The sequence below is a fragment of the Peromyscus eremicus genome, chromosome 10 (assembly GCF_949786415.1).
Source record: "Peromyscus eremicus chromosome 10, PerEre_H2_v1, whole genome shotgun sequence".
NCBI classification, from domain to species: Eukaryota; Metazoa; Chordata; class Mammalia; order Rodentia; family Cricetidae; genus Peromyscus; species Peromyscus eremicus.
Genome location: NC_081426.1, coordinates 93,518,539 through 93,542,814, shown reverse-complemented (window position 1 = coordinate 93,542,814; position 24,276 = coordinate 93,518,539). Strand labels below are relative to the sequence as shown.

General features: G+C 46.2%; 1 protein-coding gene across 8 annotated transcripts in view; it reads right to left on the bottom strand.

Moving 5' to 3' along the window:
- Positions 1 to 21,315: 21,315 nt before the first annotated feature.
- Lrrc8b (leucine rich repeat containing 8 VRAC subunit B) overlaps positions 21,316 to 24,276 on the bottom strand; it is a 68,839-nt gene continuing 65,878 nt past the window's right edge. For 6 of the 8 annotated variants that reach the window (XM_059274877.1, XM_059274874.1, XM_059274879.1 and 3 more), the window contains one exon: positions 21,316 to 21,834. In XM_059274877.1, coding sequence (XP_059130860.1) covers positions 21,562 to 21,834 — 273 coding nt within the window. In that variant the 3' untranslated portion in view covers positions 21,316 to 21,561. Of the gene's footprint in view, positions 21,835 to 21,912; positions 21,974 to 23,299; positions 23,416 to 23,551; positions 23,681 to 24,276 lie in introns of those variants that run through there. The other 2 variants (XM_059274882.1, XM_059274881.1) reach the window with 2 other exon arrangements.

The following is a 24,276-nucleotide window of genomic DNA, read 5'->3' as shown; positions in this document are numbered from 1 at the left end:
AGGCCTGTTTACCTCTGTCTCTTTACCTTATCTTAATAAAACTCTTGTTAGTGGATTTTGTTATGTTTCGTGACGTTTCCTTGCTGGGTAAGAGTGCCACAATAACCCAACAGCTGGGTGGTTGGCCCCTGATGTCCTTCTCCTTCTCTGACTACTTCTTCCTCAGATTTCTCCCTCTGTATATTCTCTCTGCCTGCCAGTCCTGCCTATCCTTTCTCCTGCCTCACTATTGGCTGTTCAGTTCTTTATTAGACCATCAGGTGTTTTACACAGGCACAGTAACACGGCTTCACAGAGTTAAACAAATGCAACATAAACAAAAGTAACATACCTTACAATATTCTACTACACCCACTCCTGGTTAGGTTCTGTGTGTATCTTCTCATCACTAGGGGTTTTGCTCCCTGAGACCACTGGGGTGCTGGGTGGAGCTCACTGTCTTCTTACCTTATACATCTGTTTGGCTCTTCTTGAAGTGTGTCCTTTAGTAAAGCTGTGGATTCAGTGAATCACCCCAGTGGGCCGAAGTGTGGGTGGCCTAGAGACCTCCTGAGACTTCCTGTGGTTTGCCTGAGAGGAGAGGGCAGTCTAATGGAGATGTTTTCTCTTCATCCCCATAGGTGTTTGTGCCAACTCTGGGCAGCTAAGTGTCTGAGGCAAGCTGAAAACAGAACAGAGGCAATCAACCCTAAGCCGCAATTACTGAAATCCAAAGAAAGAGAGTGTCCTGGACCATGATGCTGTGCAGCACAGCTGTGCTAACACAATAACACCTGACTACCGAAGGCCTCCCTAGGACCACAAAATGATGCTGCTGTTTCCCCTAACACGACTTCCATGGCCTCTATTAGTGTGGCCTCCTGTGAAGAAATCCTGTCCGTGAGTCATTTGCAGACAAGAGGAATCAAAATGTTTTGACTAGGCCAGAGCACAGCATTTCAGATGCACTGTAATCTATGTTCTTATTTCCATAGAGTCACTTCCATGGTTTATTTTGGCAAAAGGCCACAGGGATGTCCTCTGCCACTCTGTTTCTCTGAGTATTCTCTCTAGGCCAGGCAAGCAAGGCAGCTGGTAGCATCCATGTAAACAGGCACACTGTGGAGATTTGGAATTGCGGGCTCTGTTTGCATCCTTGAGAGCTATTATGAGAAAAAATTATGTTGCCAGCATTGGTGACCATAAGGTGTATGTGTGTGTGTGTGTGTGTGTGTGTGTGTGTGTGTGTGTGTATGTAGGTGTGTGTGTGTGGTGTGCATGTTTGTGTCTGTGTGGAGGTGTGTGTGTATGGTGTGTATGTAGGGATGTATGTGCATATGGGTGTGGTGTGCATGTATGTATGTTGTGTGTGTGTGTGGTGTGCATGTAGGAGTCTGTGTGTATGTGTGGTGTGCATGTGTGTGTGAGTGAGTGGTGTGTATGTGTGTGTGTGAGTGGTGTGTATGCAGGAGTGTGTATGTGTGGTTGTGCATGTATGTGTCTGTGTGTGTGTGTGTGTGTGTGTGTGTGTGTGTGTGTGTGTGTGTGTTTGGTGTTCATTTCTTACTCACTAGACTGCTTCTCATTGGGTACCAACACACTCATATATATACACACACACACACATACACCCCACATATACACAAACCTCCACACAGACACATACATGCACAACCACACACACACCCCTACATACACACCACTCACACACACGAGAGAGAGAGAGAGAGAGAGAGAGAGGAAGAGCCAGAGCCACTTAATTGTATTGTCATTACTCTCTTTCTCTGCTTCCTAAATTGTGTAGAAATGAAATCCAATCCTATCCTATCGAATGATGAACTCCCCATGATGAACTCCCCATGATGAACTCTCCATGATGAACTCCACCATGATGAACTCCCCATGATGAACTCCCCATGATGAACTCCCCCATGATGAATTCCCCATGATGAACTCCCCATGATGAACTCCCCCATGATGAACTCCCCAAGATGAACTCCCCATGATGAACTCCCCATGATGAACTCCCCATGATGAACTCCCCCATGATGAACTCTCCATGATGAACTCCCCATGATGAACTCCCCATGATGAACTCCCCATGATGAACTCCCCATGATGAACTCCCCCATGATGAATTCCCCATGATGAACTCCCCATGATGAACTCTTCATGATGAACTCCCCCATGATGAACTCCCCATGATGAACTCCCCCATAATGAATTCCCTATGATGAACTCCCCATGATGAACTCCCCCATGATGAACTCCCCAAGATGAACTCCCCATGATGAACTCCCCATGATGAACTCCCCCATGATGAACTCTCCATGATGAACTCCCCATGATGAACACCCCATGATGAACTCTCCATGATGAACTCTCCATGATGAACTCCCCCATGATGAACTCTCATGATGAACTCTCTCACCGTGATGAACTCCCATGATGAACTCCCCCACCGTGAACTCCCCATGATGAACTCCCCATGATGAACTCTCCATGATGAACTCTCCATGATGAACTCCCCATGATGAACTCCCCATGATGAACTCCCCATGATGAACTCCCCATGATGAACTCCCCATGATGAACTCCCCATGATGAACTCTCCCACTGTGATGAACTCCCCATGATGAACTCCCCATGATGAACTCTCTCACCGTGATGAACTCCCCATGATGAACTCCCCCACCGTGAACTCCCCACTGTGATGAACTCCCCCGATGGACTCTTTTCCCAGGAGGACAGGCGGCGCTCTCTTGAATCTTGAGCCCACATAGACCCTCTTCCCTTAAGTTGCTTCTCTCAGGCATTTGGTCACAACAACAAGAAAACTAATCATACAGTCACCTAAGACCAGCCCTGAAACAGTCCTCCAGTACCACAGATTTCCACTGCCACCACAGCACTGACATCTCTAGCACCCCCCCCCCCCACTATCTCTTTAGGTGAGTTGGTGCTAGTCCTGGGGGAGGTGTTAGCAGCCTCAGCAGCCTCCTCGAAGCATCATGGGTACAGTGACCCAGGCCATACTTCCCTGGGTTTTATTAAATGGTCTCCCCACCCCCAGATTAGGTCTGTCTAGTTGTAGGTAGCCAAACAAGACACAGAAAGAATCCTCAGGAGCATGTCCCCTCTGACCCTCTGGCTGACTGGTGTCAGGGCTCAAGTCTATTGAAGTACCTGATGAGGTGGTGTTCTGCCTTAGTATGTGTCTTCTAGTTTTTAGGCAGGAGCCCTGAACCAGCGCAGCTGGCCAGGGACTGAAGTGGGGGGCCTGGAATACAGTACTCAGTGTCCTGGTCAGGGGAGTTCGCTGACCTCTGACATCTCACCTGGCCTCCAGCAGGATGACATCTCACTCGAGTTGAAATGTTGAGCAACCGTGGCCTGGGGCCTGCTTGCAGACAGAGTGAAGGCATTAACCAGAGAACACATTTTCCCTTCATTTCCCGAGGGTTCGTGGCAGTTGTTTTCCCATGAAAACAAGCAGGAATCTGTTGCAATCATCTGGCGTTTTCAGTTTCCCAATTTGTATGGGAACCTAGAGAGATAGACATATGGTACTTTCATTATCCCAAAAAATTACAGCTGAAAACAAACGTGGACGCCAGCATTAGAATGCACGCTCGCTCGGGTAGAAGCCTTCAGATCACGGTCCCCGGGTCCCTGATCTCAGGAGCTATATCAGCAGTACTGCTGGGCTTGCTGTTTCCATCCCAGCTTAGAACCTCTCTGGAAGGACTTTCACCTGGATCTTGGTAGGGGCCTCCCTGCAGCACATCAGCCTGCCACCTCTTGTCAGGTCACAACTGTGCCTTCCTGCACCAGCTGGAGAGTGGAGTGAGCAGGATAAAGGAATCATCAGGCCCATGTTCTAATCCATGGGCCTCTGACATGTACATGGTGCACAGACACACAGGCAGGAAAAACCCACACACATACAATCAAAGATAAATCCAAGTGGATGAAATGAAATGTTTTCACATGTGAAGTAGAGGAGGCAGTCCCCTCCCGGTTACCCTAAGACCAGGGGTGACCGACCGCCTATGTAGTGTGTCGGTGTGATACATAGACAACTGAAGAGATGTAACTGTCCTGGAATAAAATCATTCTATGGAGGCACTTGTGCCCTGCCTCCAGCTGTCAGACCATTGCAACAGTGGACCCAAGAAACTGGAATTTCCCTTGAAATTTCATGCTGGGCAAGGAGAAAGAAGCCTGGGCCCTGGTGTCAGCCAGGAGGGGAAGCGTGGGAAGGAATTTTATACACTTCTGTCCACTTGTCAGACCACAGTGCAAGAGGGCCTGGGGATGAGACCATCTGCAGTCACTGATGCGTGGGACCACATCTAGACTAGGACTGTGAAGCTGTGCACACTACTTGCCCTCCATTTCAGCCGATTACCAGGACCTCAAAGAAGGAGCTGTGATGTCACCAAACCCCTTGTCCCTCTTCCCAGTGTCCGCAACAAATACATCTCTTTCTTCTGATTTTCACTAGTATTTGTCTCTCTAGTTCTACTGAGGATGGGTGGCTAAGCCCAGTTTGTTAGGACTGCCAGGCTCCTGGCTTTGACCCTAATGGAGTCAGTAACAATGTGGTTGCCCACGAGGGAGGGGTGTTGTCTAACAGACAGACTCAGTGGGGGAGGCCTGTCTTCCAGCAAAGCCAGCCTGCTCGTACAGGCTATCTTGATAGCTTTCATTTCCTCTAGGTGTGTGGCAGGATCCTCTCTGGAACCACGTTACGTGTCCTATAATGAATCCAGGTGGACCAGACACTTAAAAATGCCCATCCCTTAAAGGAAGAAGGAAGAAGTTGAAACTAGGGTAATAGTTTTAGATTTCACAGTTACTTTTTGATAAAAGGAAGAATAGTTGCTATGGCTTGCAGTGGGGAGGAAAATGTCTAGAGTTTGTAGCTGGCGTTGGGGAGGATGAGGAAGGAAGCAGGTCCACCAGGAGAAGGCCACAGAAGTTTGTCTGAGCCCTGCACTTTAGCAAATCATTTTCAGAGTTACAGCACTGCCCATCAAAGAACAGAACTCATCAAATACAACCCTGACTTACAAAACTGTTGCCTTTGTCTTCAAGAAAAGAAGAACAGTCAGAGCTGATGCAGGAGGGAAGGGAGCAGAGGAAGGCAGCTCGGTTTTTGACTTCTTTAACGCACAGCTGTGCCCGCCGAGAGGCGTGTTATTTAAAGGGCACCTCAAGTGCCACACATGTAAAGATCAAGGAAAGTTATGTCACTGGACATACAATATAAAAAGCAAGCTGTGTGTGGTGAATCCCAGCACTCGGGAGGCAGAGGCAGGTGGATCTCTGTGAGTCTGAGGCCAGCCTGGTCTACAGAGTGAGTTCAAAGCCAGCCAGGGCTACATAGTGAGGCCTTGTCTCAAAAAATTATATTATGTATATATCCAAATGCTATATTATTATTATTATTATTATTATTATTATTATTATTATTATTACAGATAGAAAATGGGTACTCTTGACTAATGGCATAGAGAAGACCATGTACTTATATTAGTTTGGAAGACCTTTTGGAACTCCAGTGGCAGAGGCTGTGAAGGCGGGAGATGAGTTACTTAGTAGAAACAATCTCAGTGGTACAAGGGCTGCCCAGGCCCTGGCTCACAGAGACCTGGTGAGCTTACCTAAACTGTTACAGTGGTACAGGGCTGCCCAGGCCCTGGCTCACAGAGACCTGGTGAAGTTTACTAAACTGTTACAGTGGTACAGGGCTGCCCAGGCCCTGGCTCACAGAGACCTGGTGAAGTTTACTAAACTGTTACAGTGGTACAGGGCTGCCCAGGCCCTGGCTCACACACAGACCTGGTGAGCTTACCTAAACTGTTACAGTGGTACAGGGCTGCCCAGGCCCTGGCTCACAGAGACCTGGTGAAGTTTACTAAACTGTTACAGTGGTACAGGGCTGCCCAGGCCCTGGCTCACACACAGACCTGGTGAGCTTACCTTACTTTCTTGTATTGATAGTCTTTATATTCTCAGTAGCTACATGAGCAATGTAATGTGACTGGAATGGAGTGACATTATGTGTGTTTCTAAGGTCCTGAAGATTTAAGTAGCTGGTTTAGGTGAGGGACAGTTTCCAGCAGCACTGCCCGAGAGAACTGTAACAGGAGCTGGGTTGACCCAAGTTTTCTAGTGTCTGCATTCTAATGGGTAAAAATAAATGAATGAAATTAATTTTTACCAATATATGGTGTAGCCCAATGAAGTAAAAGTACAGAAATTGAGGAAGAGTGGATTGGGGGGACCGAGGGGAGGTGGTGAGGGAGGGACTTGGCAAGAGAGGAGGGAGAGGAAACTGGTCAGGATGTAAAATAAATAAATAAATAAGAATATCCAGGGTTGCCTCATCAACTAAGTCACGGCTGAGTGGATTGTTAAAAGGTGAGGTCTAACCAGAGGAAGCAGACCACTGGACGACGCCTTTGAGGGGTGCATTTGTCTCTGGACCTTCCTTCTGATTCTCTGTGTGTAGAGTGTCAAGGGAAGGAAAGTGAAGCTGGTAAGAACACGGGGTCCCAGGTGTGAGGAAGGATTTTAAGTATGCTCTCTTAATTCCTGGGCTGCCTAGGAAGGTACTTCTCATTCTCGCCCATTTGGAAAACTTTATCTTCTAAAGTTAAAATGTAGTACTTTCCCTTTCTTCCCTTGTACTTCTTCCATGTGCCTGTCTCTCGTTCTCTCTCACACTTGTGGTGGTGTTTTAACTGCTGCAATGTGTGTGTGAGTGTGTGTGTGTGTGTGTGTGTGTGTGTGTGCGTGCAACCTGCTCAGTCTTTATGTTACTTGTGTGCACATGTTTTCAAGGCTGGCCCCTTGGTGTTGGGTAACTCATTGGGGGCTCTTCCATGGTCTTCCTCTGAGAAAGCTGACCTGCCACATGCTTCTGTCGCTTGCTCAGGTTGACCTAGCTGGACAACTGAGGAGGGAGGATTGGACTTTAAGCCTGGCTGGTGACAAGATCTCAAGATAGTGACTCCCACCATAAGGAAAGGGAGAAGTGACCACGTAGGCAGAGAGAGTGGAGTCCTGCTTGAACGCTTTTGGAAGGGAGATGAATGAGGGAAACCAGCATTTGCAGCCTCAAGTCCAGCTCCAGGAAACCCACACTCTGCAGACACACTGGATTTTGACTAGCATGCATTTTAGATGTCCACAGAAGCTGCATGGGAGACAAGCACGCAGTGATGACAGAGTTCTTCTGGGAAGGGTGTGGCTCAGTGGGTCCTCAGTCCATCGGTGTGCTGTCTTCTCTGACTGGGTGGAAATCAGTCATAATTAGTTGAGCTCAACACAACAATTACTGCAGTGGGTAGCCATTCCAGCTTTGGTCTGGAAGTTCCAACCCCTATAGAGGCTTCTGGTAACTATCACGCCTATAAGGCGGGGCCAAGAGAGGGCCCCCGAAGATCCGAGATCCGCATGTGCCGTGCTCTCTTATTTTCCTGAACCCTGGACGCTGGAGGTAGACCGAGGAGAGTTCTCCAGAGAACACCGCCGGACTGCACTGCGTCTTTCCCAGAACCCGCAATCTACCTAACCCTTCATTTGTAAGTTACGCCATTAAATAAATCTCCCTTTTAACTACGTGGAGTGGCCTTAATAATTTCACCAATAAATTACTGTAAATGGAAATTCTTGACTAGAAAAAAGATGTGTTTTTCAGTGGCAGTTGTGACTCCATATTCTCAGTTATGGTTTCCTAACAAGAGCTGTGACCACGTGGCTTAAAGAACAGACATTTGCTTCCGACCACTCCAGAGGCTGGGAAGTGCAAGCTTGAGGTGCCAGCAGACTCAGTTCCTCCCGTCTGGTGGACAGCTGGCTCCTCTTTGTCTCTTCACTGGATAGAGAGAGAGGGCTGCTAGTCACTGTTTATTAGGGTACTGATTTCCAGCCATGGACTCCTCCTTATGACTCCTCCAAGCTTAACTAATCCCCCCCCCCCAAAGCCCTGCCTTCTAGTACCTTCACACATGAGTTAGAATTTCAACATAGGAATTTCCAGGGACACAACCACCTGGTTCATAACACAGAGGGTAGCCGATAATACATCTGTAGAGTTTAGCATTGGCCAAGAAGATTCCCAGAAACCATCATCTTTGAGCCTCATGATGTTACCGGAGAGATACTTATTTCCTTGTTTTCCAGCCGAACTGAGAAGCATGTGACTCTCCCAGCATCCCGCACTAAGCGGCAGCAGTGGATGCACACCCCAGGCTTCTGATCACCAACCTTGTGTTCTTATACCTACACCAGGGACCCGGCCTCCTGCCTCTCATATTGACAGCAGAAACATCAAAAGAGGAACAGTGAGAACTCAGTGTTGGTCTTCTAGAGAATACTCTCTTAGGGAAGATACCAGTATTTTCTCTGTTTTGCAAATCCAAGAATTATCAGGGTTAAATAACTATATGATTGCACAGATGGTACATGATATACTAAACGTTTGACTAGTGTTTGGCTGAATATGGAGCTTATATTCTCATTAAACCATTCAGCTAAAGTGGCCTTTGGGGATGCTCTCTGGAAAATGATATGCAAGATGAAAAGATCCTGTTTGACATTTATCAGGATTTTAGTTAAAAAAAAAAAAGTTTCTTGCTCTTTGCAAGCATTAGTGTCCTACACAACACTGGACTGAAAGTCCTATTTTTCAGGCCCTGCAGATGGAGGACAGATGTTTCTTTATGCTTGGAAAGGTCCACTCTATGTAGCTGACTCGGAAGAGATCCTATCTTGTTCTGAATGTTGCAGAGAAATGGCATCAGGCAGATCATTCCAAACAAAAGCCAAATCAAAGGAGTTATCGTGCAGATTGAATTTTTAAAAAACCCCAAGACTACAGGATGTTATTCAGTGGCATGGCTGGGAACTCTGCATTTCAGAGTTCATCCCGAACCTAGACATTTTCAGGTGTTTTCTATCCTGAGTTCTAACTTGAAATCAGAGAGCATCACACATGTTTCTGATTGACAGCTGTGTAGGTGGGCAGGGGTGGGAAGCGATGGTACAGGCTTGTCGTGCAAGGCTGGTATTTGGTGACATTCAGAACTGCATGGATCATGGGGAGCAAGTGGGAACATGGCCGCCACTCAAGTAGACTATTCAGATGAATAGAAACTCACAGTGAGCTCAGAAGAATTACACTGGACTGTGTGGGCATATTTGAAACACTCATTAGGGAAGAATAATCAGGCCTGTAAGACCATCACAAAGCTTTTGGAAGCAGGATGACAATCAATGAAAAGGTTCTTCAGGGAAAATGCACAAATTCATTGTTATGTGTGTGCATTCACCTGTGTTATACGATCTATATGTGTGAGCATGCTTGCCACGGCTTGCTTGTGGAGTTGATTCTCTCCTTCCACCTTTACATGGGTTTCAGGGATCAAACTTATCAGGCTTGCAATCCTCAGGGGGCAAGTGCCTTATCCTCTGAACTATCGCCGCAGTTCAGCCGATTCCCAAGTCAGGAAATCCATTTGTATGCTACAGATGATCACAGCATTGCAGGAGCAACACACAGACTCGGGGCTATGTTATGTGGTTCAAGGCGCCTGATTTCATAGAAGTGGAAACTGAGGCCCAGGGAGGGTTGGTGACTTGCTGTAGTCAAACTTCACACAGATGGATGAACACGTCCTGAATAGGTAAAGGTCCTTGTTTAAAGCACCGCTTGTAGATTCTGTTGGGGGTTTTGTACAGGATTTATGGACATAAATCCAGGCCCTATCTGTGTTTTACACCAGATTCTTGTACTTATGCGCCACGTTTCCTCAGAGCTGTGCTGTGCAGTTCCATGAGGACAGGGTCTAGGGTCCTCATTATCCCTGGCTGTACACTCACCACCTAAAGCAGCTCTGGAACTCAATCTTTGTAGAAGGGGCGTTTACATCTCCAAGAGAGGAACCGAGGCGGAGATACAAAGAAACAAGAATAATTGGTAGAAACAGGACTCTAACTCAGCGTGGAGAGAGGTGTCCTCCAGGCTGCCTATCCGAGTTTCTGTCCAGGTCTCTGTGATAGAGTTGCCCTGACAGAAGCAACTCAAGGAAACAGGGGCTTACCTTGGCTCACAGTGTGAGGAGCTAGTCACCATGGCAACAGAAGCTTGAAGCCGCTGGTCCACAATCATGAAGAAGAAAGCAATGGACACTTGTGTTCAGCACATTTTCTCTTTTTATACAGCCAAGGATCTCAGCCCATGGAGTAGCATCACCCACAGTGGGAGTGCCTTCCCACACCTATTACACTAACGAAGAGTATTCCTCACGGGAATGCCCAGAGGCCCATCTCCCAGGAGGTTCTAGAGCTCATTAAGCTGACAATGATTTTAACCATCGCTGGACTACAGGACAGCCCAGCCCTACTGAAGACAGAGGTCTTAGCTTTCTCTAGGTGCAGTGAGGTTTAGGTCTAGGACTCAAGCAGTCCTGGTGTGGGCACCAGAGCACAGATGACATGCACAGTGCCCACCACAGGAAGCCCTCTGCAAGGCAGAAAGCCTGGTGGTGCCAGCTTACCCTAGCAGCCAGTCAGGGGAGGGTGTGCACTCCACCCAGGCAGAAGCCAATCCTTTGCGGTGCTCCCAGCCCACAGTTGCCTTGCCACACCACCAACTTGATACTTATGCCCAGAGCTTTAGAACAAAACCCCAAGAACTTCAAGCTGCCAGGATCTGCTTCTGGGAGGACTCTGGGCTGGATGTCAGACACTTTCCACCTTTCATGTTAAAGCCAGAGGAGGCAAAGCAGCTCTAAGGGCTCCTGTACCTGCACAAGCTCAGGGCTTCCTGAGAACGGACACTTGAGTATCATGGCGGCTGGCCCTGCTCCTATCCATTTTAAATAGCTTCTCTTACCATGTGCCCAGCTCTCTGACAGGGCTACCCCATAGAACAGCCTTGTAAGATGATTCTACACTCCCTCACTTGTGACGGTTTGGGTTCTTCAGTGAAAAGTCTTGTTCATGTGTCATGAAAGTGAATCATTTCAAAGGCCGAAAAAAGAAACAAGTGACATGCAAGTTCTTAAGAAAATTACTCAGAAGGGGAACACTCCTCCACTGCTGGTGGGAGTGCAAACTTGTACAGCCACTCTGGAATTCAGTATGGCGGTTTCTCAGAAAATCGGGAATCAACCTACCTCAAGACCCAGCAATACCGCTATTGGGCATATACCCAAAGGATGCTCAATCATACCACATGAACACTTGCTCAACTATGTTCATAGCAGCATTATTTGTAAAAGCCAGAACCTGGAAACAACCTAGATAACCTTCAATTGGAGAATGGATAAAGAAAATGTGGTACGTTTACATAATGGAGTATTACTCAGTGGTTAAAAAAAAAATAATGTCATCATGAAATTTGTAGGCAAATGGATGGAACTAGAAAGAATCATCCTGAATGAGGTAACCCAGACCCAGAAAGAGAAACACAGTATGGTCTCACTCATAAGTAAATATTAGACATAAAGTAAATGATAACCAGGCTACAATCCACAACCCCAGAGAAACTAGGTAAAAAGGAGGACCCTAAGAGGGACACGCATGGAGGGCCCCAGGAAGACAAAAGAGTTAAGATCTCCTGGGTAAACTGAGGGGCGGGGTAGAAGAAAAGAGATAGGGAATGGGAACAAGAGGAACTGAGATGGCTGAGTGGAGGGAGGGACGGAGTGGGAGAGCAATCAGAGATACCTTGGGGGTTAAGGAGAAACCTGGTGCTAAGTAAATCCCCAGGAATCCACAAAGATGACACCAAATAAGACTCTGAACAGTAATGGAGAGGGTGCCTGAACTTACCTTTCATTGTAATCAGATTAGTTACTACCTTAATTGTCTTCATAGAACCTACATCCAGTAACTGATGGAAGCAGATGCAGTGATCCACAGCCAAGCACTGGGCTGAGCTCCTAGGCTTCAGTGGAAGAGAGGGAGGAGGGATCACAGGAGCAGTGAGGTCAAGGTCATGATGGGGAAAACCACAGAGACGGCTGATCCAAGCTGGTGGGAGCTCATGGACTCGGGTCTGCAGCTGGGGAACACGCACGGGACTGAACTAGGCACTGTGAATGTGGGTGACAGTTATGTGGTTAGATCTGTTTGGGGAGCCCCTGGCAGTGGGACCAGGACTTATCCTGGGTGCATGAAATGGCTTTTTGGAACACATTCCCTAGGGTGGGATACCTAGCTCAGCCTTGACACAGAGGGGAGGGGCTTGGTCCTGCCTCAACTTAGTATGCCAGACTTTGTTGACTCCCCAAGGGAGGTGGGATGGGGAGAAGTGGGGGAGGGTAGGAGAAGGGGAGGGAGGGGGAACCGGGATTGGTACATAAAATGAGAAAAAAAAAAACTTTAAAAATAAATAAAAAAAGAAAAAAAATTCCTCAGTTCTATCCCTCATCAACACGTCCCCACTGGTTTCGTGACGATCAAAAGCTGAGTCAGCAGATAGCTTAAACAACAGCGGCCTGCCTGCTTCCGCGGCCACAGAGGTCAGGCAGAACCCTGGGCACACCTACAGGGACACGACACCCTGGAAACGACTGGATCATGAGTGCTGATACCCAGAACGCACAACCACCCCTTTATCTTCCTCCACCTCCTCACACGGTCAGATTCCCCTAGTCAGGGCTCCCTCCAAGAAGAATGTTGCTGTCCTCCAGGCCCGTCTAGTCGCTGGCTCACCGGAGCCTACCCTGAGTACCTGACGCCAATACCCAAGCACCATTCAACTCATTGCCAGCTTTGCAAAAACCCTAAACTCCTCTCAGACACCGAGTGGAACCAAAGAGGGAACAAAAAGAAAGGGCTGGTTTCTTTATCTCTTGGAGGAAGACAGTTGGTAGGATTGAGCCACAGAGAAAAGAAGTCATCTTTTCATTAGCAGATATTAGTGCAGGTGGGGCGGGGCCCAAGAACTGCAGTCCATCCCTGTGAGCGAGCCTCGGAGGCAGCTGAGCTACTTGATCTGTGTTCCCTGTGCCTCATGTCTCAGAGGGCGAGCAATTTGAAGAACTCAAGAGAGCCAGGCATGCGAAGAAGTGGGTGTGAGAACTTGGGCCCTGCCTTTCTCTGTGCTCAGCAGTGCAGTCAGGACTAGGGGCAGACCTGGGGTCACAGCAGCAGCTCCGCTTGCTCAGAACACAGCTTCTTATCTGGAACAGGGAATGGATTCAATAAGGACGTTGCAGCTCGTCCCTCCTCCTCATGCTCCAAGGAGCTAAGTCCACAGCAGAGGGGTAGTGTAGCAGAACTGTGTGAGGAATTCATTTTGCAAGTCTGAGATGCCTGCCAGCATTTTCCTATAATAAATCAGAGCTTGCAGGGACTAAATCTGTAACTTTGTCTCCAATAAAACCCAAACCCGGAGCTCCCTCAGCAACTGGAAGCAAGATCACAGCGGTATCTGTTCAATAGACAGGGGCCCTAGGCTACACTGCCCAGTGGGACTCACTGTCCTTCTAATGAGAGTGGGTATGTACAAAGCTTTGGGTTAAACCACTGAAATAAAAGCTATGCATGCTTAAATCTATGCAACTTAAAAATAGTCACTTGGATGACATATTTATACTAAAACGTGTTTAAAACTGTGTGTGTATACTGGCATGCACTTGCATACCATGTCCCAGAATATTCATTTAGAGCTCTCATATTAGAAAGGGCATATTAGTACTCAAAACCCCAATACTCCTTAGACATGTGACCTTGGCAGTGATAGTGTAACAGGCAGAGATCTGTGCAAGTTTTGGTCTCTAGTTCAAAACCCAGCTGTGTTATGGACTTTCTATATAGTCTTGCAATCCAGTATGGCAGTCAAGTTGCCCGAACCTGTTTTCACCCATAAAATGGAGTTCCTGCCTACTTATGCTTTAAGCATCAATGACATTTATGAAGCCCACAGGACGCACTCTGGACATTTTCAGTAATGGTTCCCATCAGAGGTATCTTTGATAGCTGAGCTGCTTGTGTGAAATGGGAACAAGAACCTACAGTCAGCAATGCCCTGTGCACAGGAAGAGGTTCTCATCAAGGTGGGTTCCCAACGGGAAAGCTGCAGCTTGTTAGGGAATATGCTGGACTGGCTAGGCAGCAAACGTGGCTGTCAATCTGGGATCTTCTAAGCAGGAGGCTCTGTGCTTCCCAGAGCCAGTGGAGCAGAGCAGGAAGCTATCAGCAGAGGGGGAGGCGCTGTGATCTCCATCCAGGGCTGTGACCTTTTCTCAGGAATCTCTCCATGGTGCTTTCTCACGGGCAAGTTCTATCTGCAGGGCTAGATTAGAGGATAAGGAAGGAGGGCATGAAGTGGAAGAGACCTCTGAGCTTTTCCTTCGCACGGTGCAGCTGCCCAGGAAAGGTTGTGAACAGGCTAGCTTGACTGACTTATAAAATTGATGGGCAACTGCTGTTTTTCAAAGGGTCTGAGCACTCTGCACTACTATGGCCAAAGCAAGGCAGGGGCGTGAAGCCAACTCATTTTTTTTGGGGGGGGGGGTGAGGGAAAGGTGAGTAAGAACTCCTTTCATACAGGCGGTGTTTGATCCCCCCTAGTGGTGCAACTGAGTAAAGCCTTTCTACTTTACTTCTTAACACCCGCGAGGCATTTCAAGAGCAAAATCGCCTTTTAATTTGTTGCTTGCTAATTCCTGTTGAGAAGGAAGTAGCTGTGGCCAGGAACCAGGTACTGTGTGCCAGGCCAAGCTGAAACAGACATTAGTGCATTTGGACAGGTGCCTGGGGTTGCTAATCTGCAAGAGGGCTAAATGTCATTTGAATAATTGGGAATATGGGGCCAGTTAACTCCATCTTTTGCCTGATTGAAAAAAAATGGAAAAAATGTCTCTGATCCCATTCAACATACTGAGTAAATCCTATTCCCTCAGTTTTGCAAATATGGCAAGAAACTACCTTCTAGGAAGAGAGAATTTTGAAAATATTAATTTTGCTGAGTATAAACCAAAGTGTCCTCTTGGGAGCAATATCTACTTAATACTCTTGGCGATGAGATTGAGTGATGGGTAAGGATATGTAAGCTTGGAACATGGGCAGGATGAGGGTGACCAGCAGTGGGTGGTGAGCAGGAGGGGAGAGGTGTTACTGGAGGGAATGGGATCTGGGAAGGGACATGAGTGGGTCAAGAAGGTGAAGCACTTGGAGGAAAGGCCTGGCCACTGGTGGCCTACCCACGAGGCCTGGGAGACGTTTACTCCACAGTTGAGAACAGATGACAGGTTTCTTTCTCCTTAGACCTCCAAATCCCCACCAGTCTTTTGGTTTCTCTTGCAGAATCGTATTTGAAAGGACAGTGGACATCAAAGCCCGTGATTTATGAACAGAAAATCCATTTCTCCGTCTTTACCAAATCTATGTTTGTTGGCTAGTCAAACCGTGTTTGTTTGTTTGTTTGTTTGTTTGTTTGTTTGTTTTTAAATTGGACATCAAGTTCAGTGTGGTCCTGGTGCCTGGAGGCACTGCGAGGAGCCTTCTTGGTGCATTTCACTTGAGATGGAGTCACTGAGTGAGGCCAAGGCAAGGGGAAACTGAGCCAGAAACTGGTTAAAAGACCACACCAGGAAATTAGATTCCAAAACAGCTGCTCTCTAGCTTGGGCTGCTTCACAACCTTATAGGTGTTTTACCCATGTGGCGTGGAGGCCCTCACTCCAAGGGTGAGAAGCCTGGCTGAAATAACTGTGCAGATTGAAGAATCACAGGAAGGCTTAGAGAGGCTACGTCCGAGATGCCACTTTAGCTGGCAACTTCTAGAAGAGAAATTACCAGGAGGGGTTTAGAACATGGGACAAGCTGGGCAGAACAGGGTTTTGAAACGTTAGTGAGGAACTGGGGCTGTCTCGGGAGGTTTGGGGTTCACTGAAAGCAGAGTCTTTTTTCTCTCTTAGTTAAGGACAGCATGAATAACATTCCCCCAATAAAGAACCTGGAGCCACCTTGACTATGAAGAGCTTGTGGGTTACAATCCTCTCAGCAGCAGGGGGAGGTAGAGAGTAAAAAATGCATGCGTAATTTGAACATTAAATACCTAGAAAACTTCAGTGTAGGCTTTACAGAATTTGTGCCAAGAGACAGAAAAGCTTATGTATCAAGTGTCAAGGAGGAGGCAACACATAGGGGTTGGGATTGAACTTTTAAAGACTACACATCAAAATGGCTGTTCTCCTGACCCCCCCCCCCCTTTTTTTTTTTTTTTTTGCTTGTGGCTATTTGTAGAAGCAGGGGCCACCGAGTGGGAACAGAGTCCAGGGAAGGAAGCAAAAGCTGAACAGAGGCTATAGCTCCAGAGATGCAAATCCAGCCCCAGAGTAGCCCACACGGCCTCCCTTCCCCAGTCAAGCCCCTCACCACGTTCTTGAGGTGCCATCTTGACATGAAGCAGCCCCAGGGACTGCCAGGCTCCTCCGGGCTGTGGTCCCTGATTCATCGAAGCACTTCCCAGAAGGCTGGTGAAGCCTGTGGCAACCGTGGCTGCAGCTGTAAAGTGTGTTTCTCATTCCTACACACTCAGGGCAGCCCACGGCCAGAGGCCGCATGCAGCCCCGGCTCCTTCCCTTCCTGGTTCAGGATTCACATATTACCTCAGAGGTGAGTTCCATTGCCAGCTTCCTGTGTCAGCGCCCTCAGGGAACAGAGAAAGAAAAGGTTTCGTGTGTGTGTTTGTGTGTGTGTGTGTGTGTAGTGTTCGTGCGTGAGCATGTGTGCATGTGCACTCACACGACAGCTTGAGTGTGAAGGTCAGTGGACCTCAGGTATCAGTGTCCCCTGAGCTTCTGGGCATTCTCCTGCCGCTAGCTCCCATTAAGCTTTAAGATTACAGATGCGGCTTTACTTGGATGCCGGAACCGACACTCAGGTCCTCGTGCTTGGATAACAAGTGTTTACCTGCTCAGCCTTTTCCCAGCCCCATAGAAAAGTATTTGATTCCAAACATCAAATTATCACATGCGTATTTCGTCTAGTGACTCAGTTTTCTCTCCCTTCACTAAGCCTGCTGAGAGGTGTTCTACAGTTACTTAGATTTCATTTATCTGGTACACTGTTGTTCAGCGCTGGTGTTGCCAGCACACAAGGGAACTAGTGCCAACAAGAAGGGTCAGGGGCAGAGTTGGGTTTTGAGCATCTAAACCTGAAACTTTCTGAGGAAAAGTGGGGAGCAGCTTGGTTTGAATAGTCATCCTAGATGGGCACAGACCTTTCTGACTCCCATCTCCTGCATATGCCAGTGAGAATCCACACCTCACTCTGAGGTTGGCTATCTTTGGCTATTGCTGCACACGGGAAAACCCAAAGACTGAGATTTACCTGTCAGTGTGAAAATCCATCATGTTATTAAATAGCATGGAAGTGTGAGAGATGACAGTTGCTGCTGGACGCTGAGCACCAACAGAAAGAACAAGGCAAAAAACAAAACGAAACAAAACAAGACCGGCTAGTTTCCACTGATCCATCTTATTCACCATTTATTATAAAAATCTAAACTTTTTACACAAAAGATACTTTAAAAACAGCAAATTTTACCCAAAGCTACAGAATGTAGGGATTTAAATCCAGGGGCCAAAAACATTGAACACAATTTTACATTTGCTAGTAATTCATTCCAGAAGCAAAACCCAGATACACATTTCCAAAATATGGTATTTTAAGATAAAGTAACAAATGCTAGCCTTCACTGGAAGCCAACAGAAGAGAGTGTCTCCACTCAAGAGTGGCCTATTATTTTACTTAGAATGAAACTTAGAATTTTGTCTTACTGTACAATGTTGATCTAAAGGCTGACGCGCAGCAGATATGAGCACACACATCCATTCTAACGCTATATATACCCTTTTGTACTTTTAAAGTTGCACCATGTCTGTTAGAAATAATGAACATGCAGAAGGCATTCGTAATTGTTTTTTTCAGCTATGGTGTATTTTGTGTTAAATTTAAAACTTAAGTATGTAATTAAGTTCAACTGGAGGCCATCTCAACTCAGTACTTTGGCTCATATAATCTGTGTGAAGACTTCCATGTTGATGAAACTGTGCATATATATATATTTTTTAAAAAGCTGAAGAATATACAGTTCACGAAGTCCATTGCAAAGGTTCACAGCAGACAGCTGTCACTGGATGTAGAAGCTGCGGGCAAGAGACCAGAAGGGAGCCATTCTGCAGCTTCCCCTGCTTCAGCACACCCCACAGGTACAGATGAGAAACCATTACACCCAGGGCATTCTACAGTACTGCTTCTTTATACTGTCTAAATATATGCATTTCTTCCAAGGTGCAAAATGTCTTCCTTTCTCCAATTATTGTCTTTTATCTCCCAGAAAGTAATACAGATTCGAATGCAATCTGTAGTCAATGAAAACAAAGTGAGCAGAAGCTGGATTCCTAGAGCAGGCATGAAGGCTGAGCACACGTGAGTGTCCCTGCAAATGCTATAGCACAAGGACACCGCTTCCATACAGTGTGGGTCAGACTCAGTGAGGTGGGTGAGGACGAAGACACCCGATGTGGATGGACCAGTGCAACACGAATATAAAGATGGAAAGGTAATTTTACTGAAAATATAAGGAAATAATGTCAAGTCTATAGAATAAGTGTTTGGCTGTTTTAATGATTTAACCCATCAATATTAATGTAATATTTTAATTAAACATAATATCTGAATTATAAAACACAAGCAGAACCATTTCACTATCAAGGAGTAATGTTATATACATAAGCTGCGTTAGCATACTACAGCAGATAAATTAGAGCTTGCTATATCACTGAGACCCCAAGCATTCCATGTACCCTGAATCAACCTGTTTATTTGTAACAGAGAAATATGGTGATATACAGGAGATTAAAATGAAAATGCATCATCAATATGCTACAGAGACCTACCCTGATATAGACAAGGAAAAAAAAACTCCACTTTTATGGGAACACATGGCACCTTCTCAAACTAGTGTTTGATTTTAAATATCATGATGAAGGAAATCAAATACTTCATGATTAAAAGTAATGGATTTAAAAAAAGTTGCTATTCTTAGACTAACCTAAACAAAATTTGCAAATATGAGACATGTGTCTCTCTCTGTATTTGTGTGTGGATGCAAATAAAATGAACCCATACCATTGTAGCATAAGCCAAAATTTTGCTTTCGATCCTTTATGTTCGATTTTTGGAAAGTCTCATGATAATTAGGATGATTTCATTTTCTTCATTTAAGATCCTGTTAGGTACTAGGTGACTATTGACACAGGCCAGTGAAGCCAATGCTAACACAGATCTCCATCAGCTGGGCAGTAGTGTATTGTTCATTGCCTTAGTGTTGGTTAGCTTGAAAAGCTACCTCAACATTGTTGCATAAGCATTAAATTCAAAAGACATCTCGGAACTGTGGTATCAAGAGCTATATAAAACAGCCTAGTGTCGGGAAAGCGGCTTACCCCTCACAGTTGATCCTTCCAGAGAATTGCTTTGAGGAGGTAGGAGAGTTAGCCAACGATGCTTGCACTGGAGAAGAAGGTATGGGGAAGTTCTCTTTTGTTAGGTGAGGGTTAGAAAATCCGAACTGTGTTTTGCATTTCTTTCCTATAAAAAGGGTGGGATTTTTTTCATAAGAAGTATGGTTGATAATATCGAAACCTCCTTCACATAAAACATTGATTCAAAACTTCAGAAAATTCCAGCCAACTTTGGAATTGGTCCACATAATGATTCTACTGGAAAACATTTATCATCAACTCACATTTTTAAAAAAGTAAAAATAAGAAAAACTTAGCTATAACCAGGACCTGTCTGTGAGGTCCCAGAGAGAGCTGCCCTGGTCATCCCTGGTTCCCTGAGAACTTGGATGTTCTGATGAAGGCAAGCTTTGTTAATATGTCTATTTTCAGTCTGTTTCTTGCCATTCACAGTGCGTTAGGCAGCTTTTTGGGCCTTCTCTATATATTCTTTGTGACTAACCCCATTCCAGTTTCTTCTGCATAATTCTTTTCTCTGAACGTCAGGCATATGTGGCACCCAAGAAAAGAGGCATTGCTTATACTTGACTCACTTTCATCTTTCTAGAACAAATCAAGAGAAAAACTACACACCACAGTTCGGTGTTTAGAGGATTCTTGACCCACAGTGTTTTCCAGTTTTGTGCAGATGCAGTTAATGTCCAAAAAAGAGGTGAGTTCATAATGCCTAGACCCAATAGAGAAAAAATACACTACAATGTTCATTTCCCCAGAGTGAGCCGGTCCATTTTATTTATTCAATGATATGCATGATAATAAAGAACCAAACACAAAGCTCTCTGTCAAAAGAAGCAAGACATATCCCAGGAGTTGAAAGGCATGAGATGGACATCAGCTAAGTGAGCTCATTCAGGTGGTGAACAGACAGCTTCCATCATAACCATCCTGAGAGAGCGTGTAGATGGAGGGACACCCTACATTTTTATCTAATGCTTACCTAGTTTCTACAAAGTATTTTCCAGTCTAGATCTTGCCCTCTCCCCTCCACCAGTGTGTAAGTAATTGAGGATTGTACCCGTACGGTTGACAAGGAGAGGTAGATGGTGCAGCTGTCCTCTCACACAGAAGCCCCTCAAAGACTTTGGGGAAAAAAAACACAAGGCTTTTGTCATCCAAAAGTAATTAGTTGCAGAGTACAAAAACTTTTTGGAGCAGAATGCATACAAACATGAGAATCATAATCAGCCCAAACTGAGAATCAGTAAATTCTTATAGAGATGCACATGTTCACTGTACCTTACAAAGTGTTCTCATAGATGTAGAATCTAAGATCATACTGTAGAAAATATTTTATGTCTCGTATAAAAACTCTTAACATATTTTAAAAAGGCTTTGATGACAGACAAGAAGACAAATCTGAGAAAACATTAATTTTTAGGATGCTCAGAGGACCACATGTCCTAGGAACCCTGGCTCCTGTTCTAGGCGAATGCCAAGTGTTAGCAATCCTCCCAGGGATGTTCACTGTTGTTCAGAGAAAACCAGATGAGGATTCCAGCAAAATGAGAGAGGAAGTGGGGAGGAAGCCGAGCACAACACGGCCTGCTTAAAAAAAAAAAAAAAAAAAAAAAAAAAAAAAGGAAGAATATAAATCAAACCAATGGTGAGCACACATCAAGGACATTTGTGCTGAGTCTTTATGGGTTTGGTGACAAGAAAGTCAGGAAAACAAGAGCGCAAATAAGTAATGGGCTAAAAGGAGAGGAAAAATACACAGTCCTGAAGATAAGACTTGAAAGGTAAAGTTTCCATAACTGCACGCCTCTCAGGCCACCTCAATGTATTACTTTTATTTATTATTTTTACAACATCTCAATAATTTAAAGATCAGTTATTTATTCACAAAATGGCAACGCTGACATCTTCCTCTTGCTTGCTTTCACACTGGGTTATTTGGGAAGGTTTTTGGCTAGGGTGTGTCATAACCACCAGCCATTTTTCATCTCCATAACTCAGGAAAGTTCATGCTCCTTTCAGCCCCGGGGCCTCACTCTACAACTGCTCTGAGTCTGATCCTCAGGTCAACACTTGTCTAAGCACGTCTGCAAGCGCTCTGTGACGGGAGGCGGGAGAGTGTTGAGCAGGCTGTCCTCCACAATCAGGCAGCTCCGCTTCAGGGACTGACAGCCTTCCAGCTCGGGGGGCAGTGTCTCCAGGTAATTCCCAGCCAGCTCCAGGTAGGTGAGGTTTGACAGCTCACCCACCAGCGGGGACAGCTCTGTCAGGCTGTTCTTCCCCAGGAGCAGACACTGCAGCTTCTTGCATTGGAAGAGCCCGTCTGGTAGCATCTCAATCTACAAGGAGAAAAGCAGCGGGTGAAACCGGTTTTGACTGGCTCCGACAGCACATGCATGTACTTCCCTTCCAGTTACCTTTCTGCAAAAACATGCCTGCAGGTCCACAGGGAAAGACATCATCACACTGGTGGTAAATCTGAGGTGCAAGCAAAAGAGAAAGGAGTAGCCAGCGGCGCCATGGCCACTGAGCTGCTGCACTCTCTCGGGTGTGGGTGCACAACCAACGTGATTCTTAAAGAGAAAGTACTTACACAGTCGGTGTTTCTAAGATTAAAGAAAAGGAGCCAGTAAACCCAGGAGAATCATAGTTACTCAGTCCTGGATCAGAAATAAATTACTCTCCAGAGCCCTCATAAAGATCTTACCACGCTAATCAGTAAGCAATGCCCCAGAACCTCCTGAGAGCAGGCAAGGCTATTCCCTAACCTGCTTTTCTTAAGAGAATGAACCTTACGTTTTTATGTTCAGTAGTCTACAGAAACAGAGATGAAAATAAAAAGGGCTTATCTATACACATATACTTCACATCTCCACAGACACACACTTCTGAGTATCTGTCCTTCTTCCTACGCCCTCACATCCATTAAAAGATTCACATGACACTGTGAGGTAATTTTAAATATGGTAAATAACCTGCAGCTGGGTCAACCTGAGAGCAGCCCCAGCTGAACGCTCCATGACGAACAGGGTGTTTGAGTGTGTCATGAAATGGATTCACCATGAGACCTCCAAGGAAGAAGCTGAGCGCGTACCATCCCTTCAACTCATGGCTCCATTGGGGGCCTCGGGAGGGAGGGGCATCTGTGGACTAGAAAGCTCACCTGTATTGGTTTGTGACACCATGGAACTGTTAGCTCCCTAGTTCAGGAAGTGGCTTTGCTGTGCCTGGATGAAGGACACTAAAGGGCTGTAATGGCATCCTCTGATGGCCTAATGCAAACCCCACTGAGCCAGCTTTGAGGGGCACAGAGTTCTCTCCTCAAAAGGATTCTTTTCATATAAATTCAAAATCGCAAAATTGCATTAAAAATGCTCAACATCGATCACTCCTACACTAAAACAAGACATAAGCAAAGGGAAATTTGCATGCTTATTGCGCTTCTTGTCAGGCACAGATGTAAGCCATTGCCTACGTGGATTCAACACTGAAGAAGGCAGGCAGAGCACAAAGGCACACAGGGAGCTGCTTTGAAAGGCGCTCCCTCTAGCTCAGGAGTTGGGTCCTACATAGAGGGCTCAGCTGGGGCTTGGGAGACACCCCGAAAAGAGGGAAGGCATGGCTCCCTGGCATTCAGTAAACATGTGCTGAATGGCTTCCAGGTGCTGGGGATAAAGTGCTGAGCACCACACCTTTAAGATTTTTGTCTGAAGCAGGCTGCATGAAAACCCAGCCTCCAAGCTGTGGACATTTAGGTGGGACAATTCTGGCTGCGGGGCTGTACTGTACCTTGCAATGTTTAGTAGCCTTCCTCCCCTCTACCCCTAGCTTCCAGTAACATTCTCATTCCCGGTTGTAACAGGGAATTATCTTCAGCCAGCGTCTCTTGAGGGAGCAAAATGACCTCCGGTGGAGTAACCCTGTCCGGAGAATCGCACTGACTGGTACGATTGCACCAAGGATGCACGTGTCCCAGGTAGTCAGGAGAGCACCCCAGCCCCCACCACACCCGGGAATTCCACAGGCTCCTTCCTCCAGCTCCACATGGCCACCAACCTGCCAGGTGCTCATCCTGAAGCAATGCCCTGACCACTGTCCCGTCCATGCCACCGGATTCCCATCTTCTCCCACAGTTCTGAGTTTGTGGTGGTGGTGACTTCTGAAGGCCCTCAATGGAGACAGGGACTGCACGGGGAGGTGGACAGAGTCTCTGGGGCTGGGCCAATGCCAGGGGCTACCAGGTCCTCTGACTATGTGCCACTTTGACTAGAGGTGGTGGTATCCATTCCTGTGAGCTGAGGGGTCATCTAAGGGGCTCTCTGTCCAGACCAGTGCTCAGCTGAGGTGTAGGGTCCTAACTTAACTACTTAATCTAAATTTCCTAAATTAGGAAGGGGAGCTTTTCCTTCAGTTAACTAATTGTATCCTGAACTAAATTATTTACATTTAAAAATAGCTTACCTTCAAGTTCATAACACCAAACACACTTGGCTTGGAACAGTACTCACTATAAAAATGATTCTGGGGCTGGGGATGTGGCTCGGGTTTTGGGGTGCTTGTCTGACATGTTTGAAGCCCTGGGTATGATCTCTAGCTGGGCATAAACTGGGTGTGTCGGTGTGTAACCCTAACATTGCACAGAGGCAGGAAGCGTTCAAGGTCATCCTTGGTGGTGTAAATCTAGAGCACATGAGATCCTATTTTCAAAAACAGTTCCATAAAATTATGTGTCATTCTTTGAACATGTCCCTTTAGACAGAATCGTACACGATTTCTATATT